The sequence below is a fragment of the Exophiala oligosperma genome, assembly GCF_000835515.1.
Source record: "Exophiala oligosperma strain CBS 72588 unplaced genomic scaffold supercont1.1, whole genome shotgun sequence".
NCBI classification, from domain to species: domain Eukaryota; kingdom Fungi; phylum Ascomycota; class Eurotiomycetes; order Chaetothyriales; family Herpotrichiellaceae; genus Exophiala; species Exophiala oligosperma.
Genome location: NW_015622818.1, coordinates 1,116,984 through 1,137,443, shown reverse-complemented (window position 1 = coordinate 1,137,443; position 20,460 = coordinate 1,116,984). Strand labels below are relative to the sequence as shown.

Genomic DNA, 20,460 nt, shown 5'->3' with positions numbered 1-20,460 from the left:
TCTTTACCGTGTCACTGCCTCCATTTCCGAACCGAACGTGAAGCCCCTCTCAGCTTCGAAAATCATCATCAACGCGTCGCATTCATCACTGTTCATCGTCACGAAACCGTACTCGGTCACTGACTAATTTGAGGAGTGCGCCAAAGACCGGCCACCCACTCTTCGTCCCCTCCTTTGGCCACCTCACCTCAACTGCGTATCTCCAGTCACTTCACCAGGAGTATTTCCATCACAGGACGGCGCCAAGTTCATCCATACATACAAGGCTGAACCCCATTCCCGCCAATCGATCCCCAGCAACGTTAGATTGAATATTGTTGATGTCCTATAAAGACGCAATCTGATTGCCTTGACTGAGGTTTCCCGAAGTCAACGGTCCCTACCCCCTTCACCATGGCTTCGGTCCAGTCTGCGCCAAATATGCAGTCGCACGGCACCGCTCTCCCTCAGAACCTTTCGCAAGCCCAAGTCCAAGAGGTGTACCAGGTAAGCAACACCAGGAGTGTAGATAAAGACCACACCACATGTAGACGCGTTTTTGGTTGCCACCTCACTGACACGTCGCAGAAATTTCAGCGCATGAAGGCCCAAAATGTCCCCGAAAATGATCCTGAGTACCTCAAAGCCCACCGCTTCCTTACCGCTGTTCAGCAACAACAGAACTATCGAAAGATGGCGGCAATGCAGCAGGCGCAAAAACAACAGCAACTTCAAGCCCGGCAACAACAGGGTCAGCAAAATGGACAGCAAACAAATGGCAATTCAAATGTGGCACCGATGAATGGCACTGCCAATGTCCCGACATCTAACGCTAGTCAACCAGTCAATGGTGCTTCCTCAACACCTACTCAGCCTGCGACTACATCCAATAGTGCTCAAACAGCGGCAACGCAAGCCCAACGCGTTGCAGCTCAGATGAATGGCACATTTTCTCCTGAGCAGCTGAACCTCTTGCGAACACAGATTTACGCATTTAAGATGCTATCGAAAAACATGCCGCTTCCTCCAAAGCTTCAACAGCAGTTGTTTCCGGCTCATAAACCACAGCAACAACAACAACCCAACCTATCCGATAGTGGCTCAACCAATGACAAGACTGCAAAGGCTCCTGTCAGCCAGAAGGACGGTGCCACCAAAGAGCTCGTCCAAACCAAGTCTTACTTTGAGACTTCTCAATCTCCTTATGACCTTCTTACCAAGATGATTAGCTTTTCAGATCATGCACAGCGGTCCAAACGACAAAGGATCCCAAGCATCATGCCTATTGGAATCGATATCGAGCAACTGCGAGAGGAACAAGAGCGTCTTCTCTACAATCGGATTCAGGCTCGCAAAGCTGAACTTGCCACCCAGGTCGCAAATATTGCGACATGGGATACAAGTAAATCAGCCGAGCCGCAAGCTGACGACAGCCTCAAGATCAAGGCATTGATTGAATTCAAGAAACTGAGTTTGGCACAGAAACAACGTGATCTCCGCCGGGAACTCCAACAAGATCTGTATTATTACGATAATCTAGCCATGACGGCCAATCGATCTATGCATCGTAGGATGAAGAAACAATCACTGCGCGAGGCTCGGATCACCGAGAAGCTTGAGAAGCAACAACGAGATGCAAGAGAGAACAAGGAGAAGACGAGACAGTCTAATCACTTGCAATCCATTATCGCTCATGGTCAAGATCTTCGCGCCAACGCCACCAGCCAGCGTGGTCGTGTTCAGAAACTTGGCCGCATGATGGTAGCACATCACCAGCATATGGAGCGTGAAGAGCAGAAGCGGATTGAGCGAACAGCCAAGCAGCGGTTGCAGGCTCTGAAGGCCAATGACGAAGAAACCTATCTAAAACTACTTGGGCAAGCCAAGGATTCACGTATCACACATCTTCTGAAGCAGACTGATGGTTTCTTGAAACAACTGGCAGCTTCAGTCAGACAGCAGCAACGCAGCACTGCAGAGAAATGGGGCCAAGATGACTATGAGGACGAGGAGGAAGACGAAGATGGATCTGACGACGAAGGCGGTGGAAAGGTCGACTACTATGCCGTTGCCCATCGTATCAAGGAAGAAGTCACAGTCCAGCCCTCGATCCTCGTTGGAGGAACCCTGAAAGAATACCAATTGAAGGGTCTCCAATGGATGATTTCGCTGTTCAACAACAACTTGAACGGTATTTTGGCAGATGAAATGGGTCTCGGAAAGACAATTCAAACCATCAGCTTGGTCACATACCTCATCGAGAAGAAGAAGCAAGTCGGCCCATTTCTGGTCATCGTACCTCTCAGCACCTTAACTAATTGGAACCTCGAATTCGAGAAATGGGCCCCTTCAGTCAGGCGGATTGTGTACAAAGGTCCTCCCACTTCCAGAAAGGCTCAACAGGCAAGCATTCGACAAGGCAACTTTCAGGTGCTTCTGACGACCTACGAATACATCATCAAGGACCGACCGATTTTAAGTAAGATCAAGTGGGTACACATGATAGTCGACGAAGGTCACCGCATGAAGAATGCACAATCGAAACTCAGCAGTACCATCACTCAATATTACACTACACGCTACCGTCTGATTCTGACTGGTACGCCGTTGCAAAACAATTTGCCCGAGCTGTGGGCTCTTCTCAACTTCGTCCTTCCCACCATCTTCAAGTCCGTCAAATCATTCGATGAGTGGTTCAATACTCCTTTCGCCAATACTGGTGGCCAGGACAAGATGGAACTCTCTGAAGAAGAGTCACTTTTGATCATTCGTCGTCTGCACAAAGTTTTGCGACCATTCCTCCTACGTCGACTGAAGAAGGACGTGGAAAAGGATCTACCCGACAAGCAAGAGCGCGTCATCAAATGTCGTTTCTCGGCACTACAGAACAGGTTGAATGTGCAGTTGATGACACACAATAAACTTGTCATTGCCGATGGCAAGGGTGGCAAGACAAGCATGCGTGGTCTCAGCAATATGTTGATGCAGCTGAGGAAATTGTGCAATCACCCCTACGTCTTTGAACCAGTCGAGGACCAGATGAATCCCAGCCGTGGCACCAATGATTCCATCTGGCGTACAGCAGGCAAATTCGAGCTTCTCGATCGGATTTTGCCCAAATTTTACGCCACTGGACATCGTGTTCTCATGTTTTTCCAGATGACACAGATTATGAACATCATGGAAGATTTTCTACGTCTTCGTGGTATTAAGTATCTACGACTTGACGGAGCTACAAAAGCAGAAGATCGCTCGGATTTGCTGCGCGTCTTCAACGAGCCGGGATCTCCATACTTCTGCTTCCTGCTCTCCACTCGTGCAGGTGGTCTCGGTCTCAATCTTCAGACTGCAGATACGGTCATCATTTACGATTCTGACTGGAATCCCCACCAGGATTTGCAAGCTCAAGATCGTGCGCATCGTATAGGACAGAAGAACGAAGTCAAAATTCTGCGTCTCATCACCTCTAACTCAGTCGAAGAGAAGATTCTAGAACGCGCCCAGTTCAAACTCGATATGGATGGCAAGGTCATTCAAGCTGGTAAGTTCGACAACAAATCTACAGCCGAAGAACGGGATGCATTTTTGAAAACTCTTCTCGAATCGGCGGAGGCTGCGGAGCAGGCTGCAGAACAAGAGGAGATGGACGATGACGACCTTAACGAAATTATGGCCCGCAGTGAGGAGGAATTGGTTCTCTTCAAGCAAATGGACAAAGAGCGTGAAGCCACCGACCCATACGGACCTGGCAAGCCGTTGCCGCGTCTCATGGGCGAGGATGAACTTCCAGAGATCTACATGACCGAGGAGAATCCTGTCCAAGAAGAGGTAGAAGAATATGCTGGTCGTGGAGCCCGAGTCAAGACTCAAGTCAAATATGACGACGGCCTGACAGAAGAGCAGTGGCTCGCTGCTGTTGACGACTCAGATGACTCTATTGGAGAAGCTGCAGCCCGCAAAGCGGCCAGAATCAAGAAGAGACGTGATAACAAAGCCAAACGTGAACGTGTCGCTGCAGGTGTCACATCATCACCGGAGCCTGAGCCAGAGAGCTCTGAAGAGGAAGAAGAACCGCCACCGAAGAAGAAAGGACCAAGAAAATCAGTAGGGCAAAAGCGTAAAGGAGATGATATTGAAGAAGAGACTCCACCAACGAAACGCAAGCGGGGCAGACAGCCCAAGGCGATCGACATTCTCAGTCCTTCAGACCGAAGTACGTTACAAAAAGCCCTCAAGGCAGTGTTTGGATCGATCAAGGCACTGGAAGTCCCCGACTCAGACCCAGAAGAGCAATCAGACGACGAAAGCGATGACGAGGCACCCACTCGGTTGATCATAGGGCCCTTCCTTGAACTGCCGCCCAGGAAGCTGTACCCCGACTACTACAACTTCATTCAGGATCCCATCGCGATGGATATGATCGAGAAGCGCATCAACAACCACCAATACTCGACCCTCAAAGATTTCAGTAACGACATTGCACTCCTGGCGAGGAATGCCAAGACGTACAACGAAGACGGAAGCATGTTGTATAATGATGCAATTGCTATTGAGGTAAGTTAACCACCATGTCGTGTTTTCTTACTGCCCACTAATGCCTCTCTAGAATCATTGTAACGAAGAAATTGCAAAGCAAATTGGTAACAACCCCAGCCTTGCCAGCATCGGTGACAAATCGGGCCAAGACGGCGATTCCACTGCTGCAGGTTCAAGCGCCGGGACACCTCGAGGATCGGTCGCTCCCATGGGAACTACCAAGCTCAAGTTGACGTTGGGAGGTGGTGGTAGCAACGGGTATGGAACTACAAGCGGTGCAGCAAGTGGGACGGAATAACTGTACTATTGTACCATCAATGTTTTGGAGAGGAACGCATTGGCATTAAACACATTCGAGGCGTTCCGTTGCTATTGCCAAAGCATGGCTGGTCGGCTGGTTGGGATCTGTCGAAGCAGGCAAGCATTCTCAGGAGTAGGATGAGAGTCATCAGAACAATCGAGACCTTGGAGTGAGATGGATTGTATGTGTGTGTTGATAATTCAGATGCTACATCGTCCATCAATGTTAAATTAGTTTGAACATGAACTTGATAGACAGCCATCAGCTGGCTGTTGATTTCTTTGATAAGGAGGTTTTGACGGATGAAATAGGTGACGACGCGTATTTACCACCTAACTACGCAGTACCTACTACGTACTCCGCGCCTCTACAAGGAGTATTGCAGAAGGGGTCTTTTGATCAAGGACAGTTTCGTGTCATGAGTATCCTTGGCCTGGCTGTTCAACTTAACGAACAACGCATGGCATGTGGCCTAGTCCATAACAGCTATCTAAGTGGTTTAAGATCAGGTACGGAGTCGAGGGGGAGTACCTAGATGTAGAGTACAATGTCTCCGTAGGGACTACTAAATCAACCCTAAGTGAACGCCGTACAGCCTAAATGATAAGTGCCTGTAGGTACAGATATTCGTCCCAATTATTGCTGGGCCCAAGACTGCGCTTCGCCCCGCCGTGGTATCGATCAAATTAGACCAATTCTAAAGTACCAGTCAACATCTCGATATCGGACACATCGCAGTCTGTCTCTCAACTCCAAACCGGCATTGTACTTTTATCTTCAGCGGCCACACTCCATACTCGACACCCTCCTCACTCTTGTCGATCGGCCATGCTGAGTCTGTTTGACAGTGTCGAATGATCGCTGCACCACCTGCGCCAAAATGGCGTCGAGTTTAGTTGGCGCAACGTTGAACCTCCTCCGTAAGAAAGAGACATGCCTGGAAAGGAGAACAACAGGATACTAATGCCTTGCAGGTCGACAAGCCGAAGAGATTGATCCGGACGGTGCGACCTTACTTGACTGGCGCTTCTGCTGAGTGACCGCTGACGTTTCCTCCACAGAGCCTTCTGAGGCCGGACAGAAAGAGATATTCTCATCATGGGCGCTGTTCATTCTGATCATGCTGCTCATTGCGGCTCTGTTTACAAGCTACATGCTACAGCAGAAGAGAATTCAGGCAGTTCATGAGACTGTAATATCTATATTTGCAGGTGCGCACATTCACGGCGCGCAGAAGAGTCCGCATTGACTGATGGATGGTAGGAATGGTTGTTGGGCTGGTTATACGCATCACACCTGGAAATGCGATACAAGATACTGTCAGCTTTGACTATCAGTTTTTCTTCAATCTGTTACTGCCACCCATCATTTTGGCTTCGGGTTACGAGTTACATCAGGTCAGAGACAAGAACGAAGAATCGATCGACACCCATCGCTGACATATTGCAGGCCAATTTCTTCCGCAACATCGGTACAATCTTGACTTTTGCCTTTGCTGGGACCTTCATCTCAGCAGTATCACTCGGCCTGATTTTGTGGCTGTGGACCAGAGTCCCATTCGATGGCTTGACCATCACCTGGGTTGAAGCCATTTCCGTGGGCGCGACATTATCCGCTACAGATCCCGTCACCATCCTGGCCATCTTCAACCTCTACAAAGTCGAGCCGAAGCTGTATACTGTGATCTTCGGAGAATCTATTCTGAATGACGCGATCGCTATCGTTCTGTTCGAGACCGCACAGCGCTATAGGGAGGGCGCATCGGGGAATCTGAACGTGATCAGTCTCTTTGAAGCTATCGGCATCTTCTTACTTGTGTTCTTCACTAGCTTGTTGATTGGTGTCATTGTGGGTGTTGGCACTGCTTTGACCTTGAAATACACCCTCGTTCGAAGGTTTCCTAAAATTGAAAGCTGTCTTGTCGTATTGATCGCCTATGCAAGCTATTTCTTCTCCAATGGCGTGCACATGTCAGGTAAGAGTCGCAAGGACCGTCAACTTCCACACCAGCGGTGCTAGGTGCTGACTTGTCTTCAGGCATTGTGTCCCTCTTATTTTGTGGCATCACACTCAAGCATTACGCCTATTACAACATGTCGAGGCGAACACAGCTTACCACCAAGTTTATCTTCCAGATCCTTGCACAACTGTCCGAAAATTTCATCTTTATCTATCTTGGTCTCACCTTATTCACAGAGACCGACCTCGTCTTCAAACCTTTATTCATCCTAGTCACGGTGGTTGGTATATGTGCCGCACGGTGGCTAGCCGTCTTCCCTCTGTCCAAGGCAATCAACTATATCATTCGCCTTCGCGCGAAGAGGAAGGGACGAGACGTCGCTGAAGAGCTTCCTTGGCACTATCAGGCCATGCTCTTCTGGGCTGGTCTGCGCGGTGCCGTCGGCGTCGCGCTGGCTGCCGGCCTCCAAGGTAACGAAGGTCCAGCCCTTCGTGCGACAGTTCTTGTCGTGGTGGTGCTCACCGTCATCATTTTTGGTGGCACAACAGCACGCATGCTCGAGATTCTAGGAATTCGAACGGGCGTTGTCGAAGAAATTGATTCAGACGACGAGTTCGACATCGAGACCGCCAATGGCGGCACCTATTACAAGCGATCGGGGGCTGCTTTCGGGCACCATCCTAGACCATCGAACATTGGTCTCGATTATATTGAGAACAGTCCTAATCGCCGGTCGGGCCGTGCAAATGGCTCGGCTTCCCGTCCACGTTCGGACAGAGGTTACAGTAGCAGCAACGGCGCCTCACCTCCTTTTGACAAGCCCAAACGGGCCGGAAATCATCGCAAGAACTCTACTATCAGTCAGCGTGAGCGAGAGATTACTGCTCAGCAAGGAAAGCTGCTTGATCACAATAGCGGGTCTACCAGCGATGATGACGAAGACGCCATAGATCTTGATCTTCCGCCTGCTGCGCCGAGACGGAAGCCATCCCCTCTGGCAGGAGCCAATGGCGATCCTTACGTGCCTGACCCGCGGACAAGGTCTGCTCCAGACATCATACTCAACGGTGGCGAGAATGGCGCAGACGGGGATATGGGTGTCGCAGGGTCCACGACCGGTGGAACATCAACCCCCTCAAATGGCCCGTTAGCGAGCAGCAGTATACGCAATCTTTTGCGTGGAGCGACGGCCGATCATACAGCTTGGTTCAGACAATTGGACGAGGATTTCATCAAGCCTCATCTACTGCTAGACCAACATCAAGGGCAAGGCAAGGGACCGCCACCCTCGTAAATGCCTGTGGCCTGGTGTGTGGTCGACGCATACACATCGAGGCGGTCAGGTCTCACGTAGATGTTGAGTGAGACAGTTACGACGATTACTTGCCCAAGGCTGGCTGGTGGACTGGCTTGCGAGAAGTCTGGCCGGGCGCCGACTAGAAGAATTACACACAGGCATCACGATAAGGCGTCGCGCCCTTTTCTGTGTCTTTGTAAAAAAACACTGAGCTCTTGGTGGCTGTGATGTGCGATGTTTCATGGGTGCGTGCGTGTATATATATTTATAGACTTTGTTGTATGTACCGCCTTCCTTTGCACACGACTACGAGTATGGGAAATGAATCAGATTTTTTTAAAAATAGAAACAGAAGGTATTGTTCTGTTGTATATGCTTTCATGGTCTTATGGGGAGTTGTTTAATTGGTACCCCTAAGATCGATGCGTGCGGCAGAGGAATATATCTACCCAATGGAGGAAAGGAACGATAGACAAAAAGAGAGGGAGGTTCTGATCCGATTGACACACACACAAAACATGCTCCGTCACTACGAAATCGCTGAGGGACTCTTAACCGAGCTACAAGAGCCACGGCCAACTCTCAGAGGCAAGTGACCTTGATCTTGATCAATTATCCCAACTGGCCCATCGAACGGGACCTGGGGGGTAGAGGGCCGTGGAGCAGCATTCTCCCACAGCAAAGAAAAAAAGAAGCAATCTATCATCCAACGCCGTCATCGGAATGCTCTTCAAAAAGCACCCTTGAAAAACGCCGTTTCCCGATGCTCTGCTGCCATCAAGGGGGGTCCTCTGGGTTTTCTCTCTGCCGATTTCGTGACGATGGGAAGAGGAAAATGAAAACCCCCAACATCGTCGACCTGGCTTGCCACAAAGTGTCATAAAAAACTTTCGTCACATCATGCCCGTTTTGCCCACCCACATTGAGGCCCGAAAACCTTTGTTCTCGTCCTCTTTTTGTTTCTTTCTTGGTCTTGTTTGTGGTTGGTTTACTGGGTCTGGCATTGGGCCTGTTGAGGACCGTCCTCGTCGTCCTCCCACGCGTTTCCTGCCTCTTGGCCACCAATGTCGTCAATGTCGGCGACCTCGAAGGGCACCTCGTCGGCCTCTTCGACCTCGATGGCCGGGGCGGGTCCCGGCAACAGTTTCTGGAGGCTCTCGAGGGCGGCCGGGTCGGTGAAGTAGCCGTCCTCGGGGAACACGACCTCGACGACCAGGTACAGGTCGCCCCGGGCGTCGCTCCTCTTCAACGGCATGCCCTCGCCGGGGACCTTGAGGACCTCGCCGGGGCGGAGGATCTGGCCCGGGGTCTGGGGGTGGTTGAGCTCGAGGCCGCGGCCGTCGAGGTGCTTGACCACGACGCGGTGGAAGCCGGCCAGGGCCTCGGCGAGGGTGATCTCCAGCTTGGCCGACAGGTCGTTGCCGGTCCGCTGGAAGACGTCGTGGGGCTGCTCGACCAGGTGGAAGATGATGTCGCCCGTCTCGTCGGCGCCGGGGATCTGGTCCGCCTCCCCCTCCAGCCGGATCTGGTCGCCCTCCCTGGCGCCCCGCGGGATGTAGAGCTCGAGCTGCTTCCGCTCCTCGGTGACCTTTTTACCCTTGCACTTCTTGCACTTGTCCTTGGGGTTCCAGACCTCGCCGGTGCCTTCGCAGGCCCCGCACTCGACCATGCGCTGGGTCAGCATGCCGGGGCCGACCTGGCTCAGGATCTGCTTGACGCCTTGCCCCTTGCAGGCGGAACACTCCTTGGGCTTGGCCTTGTCGACGCCGCCGCTGCCGCTGCACTTGGAGCAGATGACGTTCTTGGTGGACGAGAATTTCACCGTTTTGCCCTTGTACAAATCTTCCAGCGTCACCTCGTATTTCTGGTTCTCGTCGGGGCTGCGTCGCATCTTCCTGCGCCCTCCGCCGCCCATGCCCGGCATCCCGCCCATTCCAGGGATGCCGCCACCCATGCCGAACATGTTCAGGATGTCTTCCATGTTGACTTCGGCACCCATGCCGCCGGGGCCCCCGCTGCCGTTGAAGGCGGCCATGCCGTGGGCGTCGTAGAGGTGTCGCTTTTCGTCGTCGTAGAGGATCTCATAGGCCTGGCTGGCAGCCTTGAATCGAGCTTCGGCCTCTTCTCGCTCCTCGGGAGGGACTTTGTCAGGGTGGTGCTGGAGGGCTTGCTTCCGGTACGCCTTGCGGATATCTGACTGTGAGGCATCCTTGGGCACGCCCAGGATTCCGTAGAGGTCGATTTCCTCGGCCGCGTCTGGTGCGCCGTTCATCTTGGTGTGTGTGGGGGATACGGGGTGGTTCAACAGTCTCTTGTCTAAAACTTTTGAAGTGTCCGCGAGGATGGGGGGGACTTTTTGGGATGAGAAACGAGTTTTTTAAGATGGAGGAGGAAAAAAAAGGGACGTCGACTGTGAGAGGGAGTGGTTTGATTATTCAAAAAAAGTAGTTCGAGTGAAAATGGGTTTTGTCAGGCTGCAGAACCAAGTAGGTAGTGAAGATCCTTCTCCAGGTCTTCTCACTAATATAAATACGAGGATTTAGTGTAAGAAATCGTTGGGCCTGAAATTCATTCATCCGTCTTTCGGCCCCGTCCACAAGGCTGTAGGCGGCGACAGGGAGTAATAGCCAAGTAGGCCAGTAACGTACAAGTATCTTGCCCTCCGCCTCTCCAATTGGTTTACTTGAATATTCTCGTGTCTTCCGTCTTCGATTGCTTACCGCATTTTGGGTGGCTGTTCTTTTTTCGTTGTGCCTTACCCTCGCCCTCCTCACACCTTGGCCATCACTCTCACATCCTCCTTAGCTAAAACACATGAGGACTGGCCGAACCGCCCAGGCTGGACTAGGCCGTCTCACGGAATGGGTATGTACCACATGTCGAGCACGCCAGACTCCAAATCGAGCGGCGCACAAGTATGATGCTCCTACTGCGGCGGGAACCATTCGTCTACACACACGCACCTATTCCTCCAGCCCTCCTCTGAGACGCGGGAAACTGCCAGACAGTCCGGCCCGGACCAGATTCGCCCCGTCGCCCACCGGCAACCTCCATCTGGGGTCCATTCGTACGGCACTCTTCAATTACCTTCTCGCTCGCGCAACCCAAGGCCAGTTCCTCCTGCGCATCGAAGACACGGACGCGAAACGCACCATCCCCGGTGCCGAAGAAAGACTGTACAGAGACTTGACGTGGGCGGGGCTGAACTGGGATGAGGGCCCTGTGGTCGGTGGTCCTTACGGGCCCTATCGACAGTCCGAACGACTACCGTTGTATCAACAGCACATCACGTCGCTTCTGTCCTCGGGCCACGCCTACCGGTGCTTCTGTACACCCGAAAGACTTGACGACCTGAACAGGCGCAGGCACGAGAAGGGACTGAGTCTGGGCTACGATCGGAAATGCGCGCACGTTTCCCACGCTGAATCCGAAGAGAGAGCCTCCAAGGGCGAGAAGCACACAGTCCGCTTTCGCTCCCCGGACACCTGGCCACGGTACAATGACCTGGTGTACGGGAAGAGCGGACACGGTGCGGAGAAGACGAAGAAGCTCCTGGTGGATGAACCCGTGTACGAAGACGTGATCTTGATCAAGTCCGACGGCTACCCTACGTACCACTGGGCCAACGTCTGCGACGACCACGACATGCGCATCACCCACGTCGTGCGCGGGAGCGAGTGGATGGCCAGCACGCCGCTGCACGTCGCTCTGTACGATGCCTTGGGCTGGACGGCGCCCCTCTACGCCCACGTGCCGCTGCTGGTCGACGAGAACAAGCAGAAGCTCAGCAAACGCAACTTCGACTCGGACATTGCCAGTTTCCGGGACAAGGGCATCTTTCCCGAGACGCTGGTCAACTTTGCGGCGTTGCTCGGATGGTCGCACGCCCAAAAGAACGACGTCATGGACCTCGGGCAGCTCGAGAAGCTGTTCGACCTGAAAATCACAAAGGGCAACACCATCGTCTCGTTCAACAAGCTCGAGTACCTCCAGATCCGACACGCGCGGCGTCGGATTCAAGCTCGAGGCCCCGAGTTTGAGCAAATGGTTCGCGACCTCGCCGTGGCCGTGCTGGGTCGTTACGGCGCTCGCAACGTCACCGAATTCATCGGCACCAGGACCCTGCCGGACGTCCTGACGTCCATGCTCGAGATCGAGTCGTTCAAGTACCGGTCTCCGTCGGACTTTGCGGACCAACTCTCGGTCTTCTTCGAACCCGTCTCGTTGACCACGGCGCACGCGACGCCTCCGGACGTCGATGCGTCGTCGCTGCATTATCTCCGCGTAGCGGCCGCGGCGATGTGTCTCGTCCCGCAGACCTCGTGGACCGAGAATGTCCATCTGTCACAGCTCAAGAGTCTGGAGGTGTCGCCCGACCAAGGCGTCATCGACCCGGCCCGGTGGAAGAAGGATCTGTATCACTACCTCCGCTGGGCGTTGGCGACGGGTCCCCGAGGGCCCCCTGTCGCGAAGACGCTAGAACTTTTGGGGAGGGAGGCGTCGGTGCTCAGACTTCAAGCCGCGAACCTGAGAGCCCAAGAAATCGTGTCCGCTTCGTCCAAACCAAGGATCGAGACCGAGACTTTCAAGGGCCACGCCGAGGGCAAGAGAAGGATCGAAAAGGAGTGGACCGGACATGGCCTGCCTGTGTAGTACCATGACCATGTCTGTGTATAGTATCATGTCCTACTATATGTATGTTACCGTATACATGTATTCCAAGTGTAAATGTCACAAAAAGCTGCTGTCCGTGTATACTCTATACTCGATTGAAAGAGACTTCCCTTCGTACGGGGGCTGGTTAATCCAAACAAATGGACAATGTACTCCATATCGTACCCACACACCGACACCTACGTCTATCTACCTCTTCTTGGTTGGAGGAGGGGTTTTGTTGACGGGTTTCGACATCCTTTTCTTCTCTATTACTGGGGTTGCAGGCGATCAACCTACGGTACGGTACTGTAGTCACTAGTCGAACCATTTTGAGGCCTCAAGTATTGAACCACTTCGTATCTCATACCAAGGTACCCCTGCGCGGGGCGTTTTCTTCTTTTCGGATCAAAGTTGCAACACGGTGTACCTAGCCAAAGCGTCTTCTACGCGTCACCCGCTTGCGCGCTCGTCGTCGCGAGTGAAGAAAACTTGCTTACGCGTGGTTGCACTCGGTGGATACCAACCACCACTACTCGGTGACCTCTCTGACCATGTCCCAGTTCCCCTTCAGGTCCTCCTTCCACAGCGTGACCTTGTTGTCGCCGCCGCTCACGGCCAGCACGTTCCCGCTCAGCGACCAGCTGACCCGCCACAGCACGGCGTCGAACTCGAGCGTCTTGGCCAGGGCCCACGAGGTGCCGTCCGCGGGGTTCACCGACGTCCAGATCTTGACCGTCCTGTCCTGGCTCGCGCTCGCGATGTAAGTCTTGCTCAGCAGCGTGGGGCTCCACGAGACGTCCCTCACCCAGTCGGCGTGGCCGTCGGGCAGGACCACGGTGTTTTCGTAGCTCTGGCTCTGCGCGTTGAACTCCCACACCTTGACGCCGTTGTCGCTCCCGCCCGTGACGAAGCGCCGCGCCGGCGCCGACGAGGGCCCGCCGCCGTCCTTGCGCGTGACCGCGCCGGGCGCGCCGGCGGGCGACCAACTCACGGCGTTGACGCCCATGGCGTGCGCGGGGAACATGACGTGCGCCCACTGGTTGTCGCGGAACTCGAGCACGCTGACGTTGCCGTCGGAGCTGGCGCACGCGAGGAGGCAGCCCAGCTCCGGCGGCGCCCAGGAGACCATGTTGACGCTCGCGGTGTGGATGGTCGACGTGAACACCAGCGTCCATTGGGCCGGGGCGTTGGGTTGTTGAGAAGGGGTCTCGCGGTAGATGTGGACGCGGCCGTCGTAGGATGACGAGGCGAGGAGGGTGCCGAATTTGGGATGGGCCCACGACACGCACCAGACCGCGCCCTCGTGTCTGTTTTGGATTCCCGACGCGGTCAGCGATCAACGAACAAGTGTAATGAACAGCAGCACCGGTTGCGGTCGCATATGCCACCCAGAACCGAAAATGAAAGGCGTAGGGGGACGGGAGGAATAGAGTGTAGGTTAGCATACCCTTTGAGAGTCTCTGTCAACCGGTGCTGGTCTCCATCTATCTCGAATATCTTGATCGTCTTGTCGCTCGAGCACGTTGCCAGACGTCGACCGTAGTAATCTAGCACCGCGTCGTGCTGTTTTCCCAGCAATTGTCAGCCATTTGCTTCTCCTCGTCTCTTCTCACTTTTTTCCTTTCCAGTCTTCTTCATGAAAGTATATCGCTCCACCGTCACAGAGTCCACTGGTATTGTAGGAGGGACTTGGTGTGCGGGAATGGGAATGTTCAACGTACAATCATGTCATCGTGGCCAGAGTTCGCAATGACTTGCGCCTGTGCGCAGAGGCAAAATTAGCACAGAGTCGGCCAGGAATCACCTCTTGCAAAAAGGTCTCCTCGGACATCTCTCACAGCCCTTCTGCACTCTTCTCAGAGGTCACTTACCATTTTCAACAAGCCGCTCCTGGTCTGCTCCTAAGAACTCTCGATTTCGGAACCAAGCTGGAAGAGTGTGTGTGACAAGTGTTCTACCACATTCCCTGCGCGATACCAAACCCTGGGAACACAGAAGAGAAAGAAGGAAAGTGTGGACAAGATGCTGTGTTTTGTGACTTGCGATCTGGCTTCAATAAACAGCATTCGCAGAGGTGAAGGCGCATGCCCAATTGTTGCCGCAGATCAACCGACTTCGCGATCTTATCTAATCACGCAGCTTTGCACCAAATCGACAGACATGGGAGTTTCAAAGACAATCGTATATACGGTGGAAAGGTCTTAAAAGTTCATTCATGGCTCTCTAGCCATCATGTGGCAATTTAATAGCCACTCTCGGCGAAGACTGTATCTCTGAGCCACACAAGAACTCCCCAAATAGCCAATAGTGCAGGTTTTATCGCCTCCCAATGCAACACCCTGCTGGATTAAAGCGCCCTTCCTACTGATGCCCCGATAGTAAAACAGATTCGAGAAAGATCCTGACCAGCTAGGAGAAAGGTTCCAGGGATCCGTAACAACATATTGAAAAAGAACGCCCCACATCAATGCAATACATGGACCTCATTTCCTTTCCATACTCCTCGAACCATGGCCTATCTCCCAAGAGGAATATCGTGTTTGTGCAGTCCTTCTGCCCAGACCGGTAATTTCTTGTCTCGCTCAAAGATAAGCCCGCAATTATTGCAAAGAGTCTGGAGCACGTTAGCGTGGAGAAAATCAACAACATAACAATATTGCTTACCCTCGCTCCGAGTGGTCCATCCCTCACAGCCCAGATGGCATTGCCCCAGATAAGACAATGCTTACATCGCCATGTCTGTCTTTCATACTCTTGCAGCCTATTACCCTCGCCGCCCCAAGCAGCACTGGCAGAGCTCTCGGGAGTTCCAGCTTTGCCGAGGGGACTCAGAGAGCGGAAACGCCTCTTCTTCTTGCTTCTCTCACCACGACCAAGAGATGGAGTATCTTCACCACCTGCGCCAACGGCAGTATAGTCGAAGTAACTGCCACGTAATTGGGCTTCTTGTTCTCGTGCAGATGGAACCATTCCAGCGGTCGAGCTGAATCTCGCTGTTTCTCTCCTCAATCGTCTTAGTTGTCGTTCTCGATCGCCTTCCCGCTTCTCAATCTCTTCTTTGCTCAATGCCTCGAATTTGGGCTCCCATTCAGCACCAAAGTCGTCGACGTCGTATCGCCAACCAGCACCTTCTTCAGCTCGCACCGCTTGATTGTCGATTTCGCCACCGCCCCAGGCGCCGCCGCCAATCATCACCATCCCGCCTTCACAAGCTTCCTTCTTCAATCTCAGGACTGCTTCGTAAATTGCATGAGTGATGGCCATAACCCATTCGCCATTCAGGCCCATGTCCGCACATGTCTGCTTAGCGAATGCCTCGGCTGCACCAGGAGGGTGCAAGAGGGACCACTCGAACTTATCTTGGTAAAGCCTCGAGGAGAGGTAAATCGACAATGTTATGATGCACCGAAATGAATCGTCCGGGTTCAGAGACAGGTCTTCAGTCGGGTCATCAGGTATAATGACAGGCTCTGCTGGCAGTGGAGAAGCAACGGCTGTTACTGATGCGCCATTAGCAAGTGTGATTTGCCGAGGTGTTGAAGGTGCAGGTGTGGCAGGTGCTGTCGATGCAGGCCGCGATATTGAAGCACCTCTAATAGGTCTTGGAGTTCCATCGCGAGAACTGCCATTGACCACCGCTGACGGAGTGCCAGCATTATTCACTTCTGGCATCTGTGATCTCTTTCCCTGGGTATGAAACAGCGGATGCATGGCAACCCCGGCATAATCCTCGAGTTGATTTCGGATCTGTTGGCTTACGTTCATGGCAAGCGCGGTCTGATTGGGCAAGTCAAGTTCTCGGACGAAATTCAAAGCGAAATCATCTGGGGTCAGTAGTTCCTCATGAAGGTTCCAAAGAAATATGTCTCGTATCTTGTAAGCTGGGGTGGGCTCGGGTCGCTTGAAGACTGGAAGTGCTGGGTTGAGGCCAGCGGCCATCGCCTGCGAGGGCAGGGGATACGGTGCATCTGGCTGGTGCTGGGGCACATCGAGATCGATCCGAATGGGTATCAGCGTCAAGGGTAGCTGGGCTTGTATATGGGCCTGGCAGTCGGTCCTACATCGCATAGGTATCGGGTCAATACATGGACTGTGCCTGAACGGGACGGAGTCTTTGAAATAGTCGGGGTTAGACATGAGAAAATCCTGAACGTACTGGGGCCTGACGGTCCTCCTAAGTATCCAGTCCCTGTATATGGGCTGCAGGTCCAGGGGTTCATGCAACTCTTTTCCTAACTTTTCATGTTGGGGCTCTCTTTTGTCGAGTTCTTCCCTTCGTAACGATCGCAGGCCCGTTGGGCGTCGTGAATTTTCGCTGTCTTCGAAGTCGTCATCATCGTAGGCGTCGTCGGCATAGTTTATGATCGTGGTCCCTCGTTTCGTTGTGCGACTTCCTGGGCCTACATTCTGGGTTTGGAGGACAGGTTGGAGTAGGGTATTGGCGTATTGACGGAGTCGCGGGGGATAGCTGGTAACGAAGGACTGCGCGGGAGCCATGACGAGGACTTATTTCCGGGGCTATACCATTGTCAGGAAGCTGCGGAGCAATAAAAATGCAGAGGAGCAGGACTCTGTTGCGAGCCTCTAGAAGACACGGTCTTGGTAGTTGGTCGCAAATCTTAGAGTCTACAAGCATGTCGCGCATCGCGGCCGAAATAAACTGATGTCAAACCGAAAGGGTAACAACGGGTCGCCGCTTTTAAGGGTGCCAAGCGACACCCTCAGTTCAATGTTTACTTACGACTTTCACGTCAAGGTCCTGTCGCCACTGAGTACCCCCAGGCGGGTCTAGAGGGCTCACTGCATTCAGAAGCAGAATCCAAGGTGTTTTGAGAGACCACATATTCAAGCTTGTGTGCTTGCAGACCGCAAATGAGTCTTACAGGGCGAGCAACCTAACATGCTGGCAAATGGGTGCAAGGTGGGCGTCAAATGCAAGAAGAACATCCAGATCATCATGTTATGTTATGACATTGGAGGGGACATCTTCAATATTTTTCAGGATTCAACCCCGAGTACGGAGTATATGGTATCGACAACAGAAGAAGACACAGTCTGATATCGACACACTACAAGTGCCTAACGATTCACGAATACAGAGTAGTACAATTCATTTACAGTTTAAATCCTGTACGAACTTACGGGGCTCATGCTCACAAACCACTCATTGGGATTCTTCACGGGACGAAGCGACTGCATGGGGATAAGATCGGTTGGTTCATCCACGTAGAAGAATTGTCAGATACGGGGCGGGCACGGCGCTTCACCTGAACTTCGATTGTTTCTCCCCACCGCCCCGCGCTGTAACAGGTCACAAAACAACGTGGTACATATACTTCTTACTACGGTCAAGAACGGCCTCGTAGTCTAACATCGACTCTCAACGTATACCGACACACTGATCAAGGCTCGGAGGCCTTTAAAACTGTCAAGTACGACTTTAGAAACATGTCTCGATACGTAAAGATCGACTGTCACTCTCATTACCTCCCACCGTCAGTACTGAAGGAGTGCTCGGGTAGAGCGCTACTTGCTGACGAAATGATAGAGGATACCGTGATGCTTGCGCCGAGAACGGACACAAAAACCCAGATGGCATGCCTGCGATTCCGGTACGTCGTTGGAATAGGCTGCTTTCCATGTCTAACGGATCACGCTGACTCCTGATACACAGCAATGGAGCCCCGAAGCACATCTGGAAATGATGAAGGCCGTAAACATCACCAAGTCCATGCTGAGCATTAGTTCACCAGGCACGCACCTTGTACCCGGCAATAATGAGTTGACCCGCAAACTCACGAAGTACTGCAATGACTACGCAGGGGATTTGAAGAAACAGAAGCCAGAGCAATTTGGGTTCTTCGCATCACTGCCCCTGGCAGACGTGGAATTCTGCTTGCAAGAAATCCCACGGGCTCTGGACGAGCTCGACGCAGATGGATTTGCGGTAATGACCAATTTCGGGGGTTCTTATCTTGGTGACAAGATGTTTGACCCAATTTTCGACCTATTGAACCAGCGGAAGGCCAAAGTCTTCATGCATCCGACCACGCCATGTCTGAAGGACGGGACGGCAGCCACTCCCTTACCTGGTTTTCCTAGACCCGTGTTTGAATTCTTGTTCGACACGGCGAGAGCGGTCATGAATCTGTTCCTATCAGGGACAGTAAGCCGTTGTCCTAATGTGACCTTCCTTGTGCCACACGTGGGCGGAGCGTTTCCCCCTTTGATCAACCGATTCTCCGGCTTTGCTGCGGCTGTGAAGGTGCCTGGTGTTGACGCATCGGTCAATCCTCGATGGGTGAAGGAGAGGCTGAACAAGCAGTTCTATTTCGACTCGGCTGGTTGGGCATTTACGGAGCAGATGAAAGGAATGCTGGAGTATGTTACGGTGGATAGGATGCTGTATGGCAGTGATTTTCCATTCACATCACTTTCCTATGTTCAAGCTTTGTCGGATCAGCACGATCAATATCTGCCTGAGGTGTTTCCACGTGAGGAAGACCAGGAGAAATTGTGCAGCAAGAACGCATTGCAGCTGTTCGGTAGCAGGAGCTTGTTATGAGCGAAAGCGCCTTGGCCATTACTTGATTGTGGTGAAAATGGTGAAACAAACGAGACATTCAGATGTCGAGAGATGAGCACTGGGATTTCTTGTGGTATGTCTCGTGGGCAGTGCCTCTGAATAGGCGCAATACACAATTCATCCTTGGGTGAGACGTTCATACTTCGTTATGGCTTGCATCGCGATGATCTGTGGCCAAGCAAGATGGCAATAGCGATCAACGTACTCACACACGCCACGATTGTGCTTGGGTCACTCCATACCAAGCCTTTGGATGTATTTGGATCGTGTTCCGCTTGTTGTCTTGTAGATTACGTATCCCTGCACAGCCCAAATTCTCCTCTCGTCTATCGTCATTGAGCAGCAGACATTGAAGTCACGCATAAGAGGATGAGGTCATTGCTGGTATCAGACCAATCTCGACTGTTTTAAGCAGAAACCCTTGCTCGCCATACTCATACCATTGCCACATCTCAACAACCTCGAGCAGTTAAGAGATCAAAGCAGACACCTCAGAAGAAAATATAAGTCGAAACAAGCGAGCACCATGGCGGACAACCAAAAACCAACAGAATCCCATTCTGAGCTATTTGGACTTCAAGGCCAGAAAAGAGCATCAACAACAGCCGGCTCTGGTGCTGGATCTGGAATCATTGGAACAAGCGGACATCCAGGAGCTGCGAACAAGGGCGGTAGTTTCGATGCACAAGCCATGCAAGCCATGCAAGCCACTGAGAACACCACAGCTGGTCTGCCACAGGGAGGGAAAACCGGGGCAGTGCCGGGTTCAGGAGCAGAGTCGTTTACGCCTAATCAAGGAGCTGGAGAGGTTGGAAAGGATGCCTGAGGGATCATTTTGTCTGCTCTCGAGGCCCGAGTGAGACTGAGCGAGAGGCAACAAGAGCCAAATTGGGGAGTTCAATGCTGAGGTGCCTTTATGTCTTAGCGACGCATCCTTGTTTGGGCTGCTGAGTGTGAGTGTGAGAACTGAGGCACTGCGAATCCTCAGATGTATGGCAGTGTAATGACAACAACAGGGTTATCAACAAATTGTGATCGTTATCGTCAAGTCTGCGGAACCTGCAGTCGTACAGTCTATGATCATAATAACATGTTCTTTGATTTTGGTCACTGTTACTCCGTAGCGCAATGGCGTATAGATTTAG

The 20,460-nt window shown here is 52.5% G+C and overlaps 8 protein-coding genes across 9 annotated transcripts; 5 read left to right on the top strand and 3 right to left on the bottom strand.

The window, feature by feature from the left end:
* Positions 1 to 28: 28 nt before the first annotated feature.
* Positions 29 to 5,062, top strand: PV06_00392 (uncharacterized protein). Its single transcript, XM_016400890.1, has 3 exons — positions 29 to 486; positions 568 to 4,533; positions 4,586 to 5,062. Exons 1-3 carry the CDS (start codon positions 394 to 396, stop codon positions 4,811 to 4,813), a joined length of 4,287 nt encoding a protein of 1,428 aa, XP_016267943.1. The 5' UTR covers positions 29 to 393; the 3' UTR covers positions 4,814 to 5,062.
* A 485-nt stretch (positions 5,063 to 5,547) lies between these two features.
* On the top strand, positions 5,548 to 8,401 carry PV06_00391 (sodium/hydrogen exchanger 3). The gene is made up of 6 exons (XM_016400889.1): positions 5,548 to 5,736; positions 5,791 to 5,820; positions 5,878 to 6,027; positions 6,080 to 6,213; positions 6,266 to 6,791; positions 6,854 to 8,401. The coding sequence occupies exons 1-6, from the start codon at positions 5,697 to 5,699 to the stop codon at positions 8,068 to 8,070; spliced, it is 2,097 nt and encodes a 698-aa protein (XP_016267942.1). The 5' UTR covers positions 5,548 to 5,696; the 3' UTR covers positions 8,071 to 8,401.
* On the bottom strand, positions 8,357 to 10,677 carry PV06_00390 (uncharacterized protein). The gene has a single exon (XM_016400888.1). The coding sequence runs from the start codon at positions 10,343 to 10,345 to the stop codon at positions 9,062 to 9,064; it is 1,284 nt and encodes a 427-aa protein (XP_016267941.1). The 5' UTR covers positions 10,346 to 10,677; the 3' UTR covers positions 8,357 to 9,061.
* Positions 10,678 to 10,779: 102 nt separating this feature from the next.
* PV06_00389 (glutamate-tRNA ligase) lies at positions 10,780 to 13,116 on the top strand. The gene has a single exon (XM_016400887.1). The coding sequence runs from the start codon at positions 10,888 to 10,890 to the stop codon at positions 12,724 to 12,726; it is 1,839 nt and encodes a 612-aa protein (XP_016267940.1). The 5' UTR covers positions 10,780 to 10,887; the 3' UTR covers positions 12,727 to 13,116.
* On the bottom strand, positions 12,784 to 14,885 carry PV06_00388 (uncharacterized protein). The gene is made up of 4 exons (XM_016400886.1): positions 14,601 to 14,885; positions 14,451 to 14,489; positions 14,177 to 14,292; positions 12,784 to 14,036 (listed from the first exon to the last, which is right to left on the bottom strand). The coding sequence occupies exons 1-4, from the start codon at positions 14,601 to 14,603 to the stop codon at positions 13,259 to 13,261; spliced, it is 936 nt and encodes a 311-aa protein (XP_016267939.1). The 5' UTR covers positions 14,604 to 14,885; the 3' UTR covers positions 12,784 to 13,258.
* Positions 14,886 to 14,917: 32 nt separating this feature from the next.
* Positions 14,918 to 17,338, bottom strand: PV06_00387. 2 transcript variants are annotated; one of them, XM_016400885.1, is made up of 3 exons: positions 16,886 to 17,338; positions 15,394 to 16,786; positions 14,918 to 15,343 (listed from the first exon to the last, which is right to left on the bottom strand). In XM_016400885.1, the coding sequence occupies exons 1-3, from the start codon at positions 17,224 to 17,226 to the stop codon at positions 15,245 to 15,247; spliced, it is 1,833 nt and encodes a 610-aa protein (XP_016267938.1). In that variant the 5' UTR covers positions 17,227 to 17,338; the 3' UTR covers positions 14,918 to 15,244. The 2 variants fall into 2 exon arrangements, with proteins under 2 accessions (XP_016267938.1, XP_016267937.1); XM_016400884.1 differs by having other exon boundaries at positions 15,394 to 17,338.
* Positions 17,339 to 18,177: 839 nt separating this feature from the next.
* Positions 18,178 to 19,294, top strand: PV06_00386 (uncharacterized protein; the record flags this gene model as incomplete). The annotated part of the gene is made up of 3 exons (XM_016400883.1): positions 18,178 to 18,224; positions 18,278 to 18,341; positions 18,404 to 19,294. The coding sequence occupies 3 exons, from the start codon at positions 18,178 to 18,180 to the stop codon at positions 19,292 to 19,294; spliced, it is 1,002 nt and encodes a 333-aa protein (XP_016267936.1).
* Positions 19,295 to 19,753: 459 nt separating this feature from the next.
* PV06_00385 (uncharacterized protein) lies at positions 19,754 to 20,370 on the top strand. Its single transcript, XM_016400882.1, has one exon. It carries the CDS (start codon positions 19,842 to 19,844, stop codon positions 20,139 to 20,141), a length of 300 nt encoding a protein of 99 aa, XP_016267935.1. The 5' UTR covers positions 19,754 to 19,841; the 3' UTR covers positions 20,142 to 20,370.
* Positions 20,371 to 20,460: the final 90 nt, after the last annotated feature.